This window comes from Ursus maritimus, unplaced genomic scaffold (genome assembly GCF_017311325.1).
Source record: "Ursus maritimus isolate PB19 unplaced genomic scaffold, ASM1731132v1 scaffold_14, whole genome shotgun sequence".
NCBI lineage: Eukaryota > Metazoa > Chordata > Mammalia > Carnivora > Ursidae > Ursus > Ursus maritimus.
In genome coordinates, this window is record NW_024423786.1 from 58,654,130 (window position 1) to 58,656,869 (window position 2,740).

The window sequence follows — 2,740 nt, forward strand, 5'->3', positions numbered from 1 at the left end:
GTGGGGGGGGTGGCTGGGCAGGGGCTGGGGGCCGCGGGAGGGGGCTGGGCCCTTCATTCTTTGGTCCGCTGGGGCCTTCATTCCGCCAGCGCTAGTGGGTACGTGCCCCGACCGGCCCCATGTGGGGCGCAGGGGAGGGCCCTGATGGACTCGGATGTCACGTCATTCAGTCTGGGCGGGGGGCGCAGAGAGGGAAACACAGAGGCCTGATGCATGGCAGGGAGCGTGGGGTCGTGGCCCCCCGGCTAGGAGCAGCTCAGATGGGGCAAGGTTGGTTTTCGGGAATTTGAAGGAATTGTCCAGGAAAGTCTTAAGGTTGAAGGAGCGTTGACGGCAGATGGCAGCAGAGGTCAGGGGGTGACAGAGCAGGAACCCCAGCTTGTCTGAGTGTGTGGGGCAGGGGGCCGGCAGCCACAGCGCCTGGCTCACGGCCTGTGTCCCCCACGTGGTGAGGGTGAGCTTGTGGTTCACAGTGGTCCCCAGGCTGCAGGTGGAAGGCCCATCCGGGGAAGGGGACGGTCAGGGCAGGCACAGAAGGCGAAGCGGCTGAGAGACACTTTGGAGGCGGGACGGCTTGGAGTCCCTAGTGAACAGGTCAGACGTGGGGGCTAAGGAGAGGGAGAGCCACAGATGGCGCCCGGTTTCTGGGGCACAGGTGACCCGGCAGGTGCTGCCGTCACAGGGACTGCGAGCATGTTGGAGAAGGAGGGGACTGAAGGGAAGGTGATGAGCCTCCTGGAGTGTGGGGTATGACAGTGACCAGCAGGTGCAGGCCAGAGATGGGGCCCCCCCAGAATGGGACCCGGGCCAGAGACAGTGCCCCCTGCAGACTGTGAACCAGACCAGAGATGGTGCCCCCCAGAGTGGGACCCGGGCCAGAGACGGTGCCCCCTGCAGACTGTGAACCGGACCAGAGATGGGGCCCCCCCAGAGTGGGACCCGGGCCAGAGACGGTGTCCCCCCCCCAGAGTGGGACCCAGGCCAGAGGCAATGTCCGCCCCCCAGAGTGGGACCCCGGGCCAGAGACGGTGTCCGCCCCTCAGAGTGGGACCCGGGGCAGAGACGGTGCCTCCCAGAGTGGGACCCGGGCCAGAGATGGTGTTCCCCCCCCAGAGTGGGACCCGGGGCAGAGACGGTGTCCCCCCCCCCAGAGTGGGACCCGAGCCAGAGGCAATGTCCGCCCCCCAGAGTGGGACCTGGGCCAGAGACAGTGTTCCCCGCCCTCCCAGAGTGGGACCCGAGCCAGAGATGGTGCCCCCCAGAGTGGGACCCGGGCCAGAGACAGTGTCTCCCCCCAGAGTGGGACCCGGGCCAGAGACGGTGCCCCCTACAGACTGTGAACCAGACTGGAGATGGTGCCCCCCAGAGTGGGACCAGGGCCAGAGACCCCAGATTATGAACCAGGTCAGAGACGGTGCCCCCCCCCCCAAGAGTGGGGCCCGGGCCAGGGCTTCTCAGGCTCTGACGCACACACTTGTCCTGGGGGCTCGCTCACACCCACGGGCCCGGCTGGGGCTGGAGTTTCTGCCGGTTCGGGTCCAGGTCCGGCAGCCGCTGCTGGTCCAGAGCCCACCCTGTGGGGAGCCGGGGTCTGAGGACCCAGCGGGGGGTGGGCAAGAAGGCCGCTGTGGGGCCAGGACCTGACGGAATTCCGTGGGTAGGGCTGGGTGACGGGACAGACTTGCGTCTGGGGGACGCAGCAGCGAGCTTCGAGGACGGGCCTGCCCCAGGTCAGGAATGCAGAGCTCTGGTGAGCCCGTGGTGCCGAGGGAGGGAGGCGCTCAGAGGCTCAAGGCGGGCGGTGAGCTCCCCGGTCCGCGAGGCCCTGCGAGGGCGGGGAGGGCGACGCTGACGTGGCAGCACGCGACCCTCCCCGCCAACGCCTGTCCCGCCCCCCGCAGTTCCTGAGCGAGGGCTACGCGGCGCACCTGGCGGCGCTGGAGGCCGGCCACCGCGCGCGCCCCAAGAAGAACAGCTCGCGCATGATCCTGCGCAAAGGCAGCTTCGGCCTGCACGCTCAGCCCGAGTTCCTGAGGAAGCGGAGCCACCTGCGCCGGACCATGTCGGTGCAGCAGCCCGACCCGCCCGCCAACCCCAAGCCCGAGCGGGCGCAGAGCCAGCCCGAGTCCGACAAGGACCACGAGCGGCCCCTGGCCGCGCTCAGCTGGGCGCGCGGGCCCCCCAAGTTCGAGTCGGTGCCCTGAGGGCTGGGCTGAGCGCAGAGCAGGGGGGCCCTGCCGGCTGCCTGCGGGCCGGGAGGGGCTGCATCGCCCCGAGACAGGCCTTTTCCTGCTTTTTCCCTCCCGTGTCTGTCCAGCAGTGTCCGACCAGAGCGGGGAGGGACCCCCGGGCCGCGAGGGGAGAGACCCAGGGTCTCGGTGCAGCCGCGGCTGCCTCCCTGTGCGGTGCCGGTGACCACAAGCCCGGGTGTGGGCTGGTGTGTGTGTGATCCTGGGGAGCGGCCCTGCCCGGAGTCGACCATCCGGCTGGGTTCCCGAGGCTTCGGAGGGGCCGGGCAGGCCCGCAGGGGAGAAGCCCCCAGACCAGGGACCAGCGGCCGCTCGCAGGCACAGCTTCCTGGCTGCCTGCTGGAGGGGCGAGTGGCATTTGCACCGCCCTCCCTGCGGCATCCTGGGTCACCGTCTTGGGCCTCCTGGGTTTTCTGCAGCCAAGTGGCCACTTCCTGGGAGTGAGAGGTTATCCCCTGGGTCCTCCTGTGTTAGCAGTGTCTGTCTACGGC

At 69.3% G+C, this 2,740-nt stretch overlaps 1 protein-coding gene across 1 annotated transcript in view; it reads left to right on the forward strand.

Moving 5' to 3' along the window:
* The window catches only part of PITPNM3 (PITPNM family member 3), a 54,517-nt gene extending 52,313 nt beyond the window's left edge, over positions 1 to 2,204 (forward strand). Inside the window, exon 20 of the mRNA XM_040628316.1 lies at positions 1,902 to 2,204. Within this exon, the coding sequence (XP_040484250.1) occupies positions 1,902 to 2,204 (303 nt within the window). The remainder of the gene's footprint in view (positions 1 to 1,901) is intronic.
* The last annotated feature ends 536 nt before the right edge of the window (positions 2,205 to 2,740 follow it).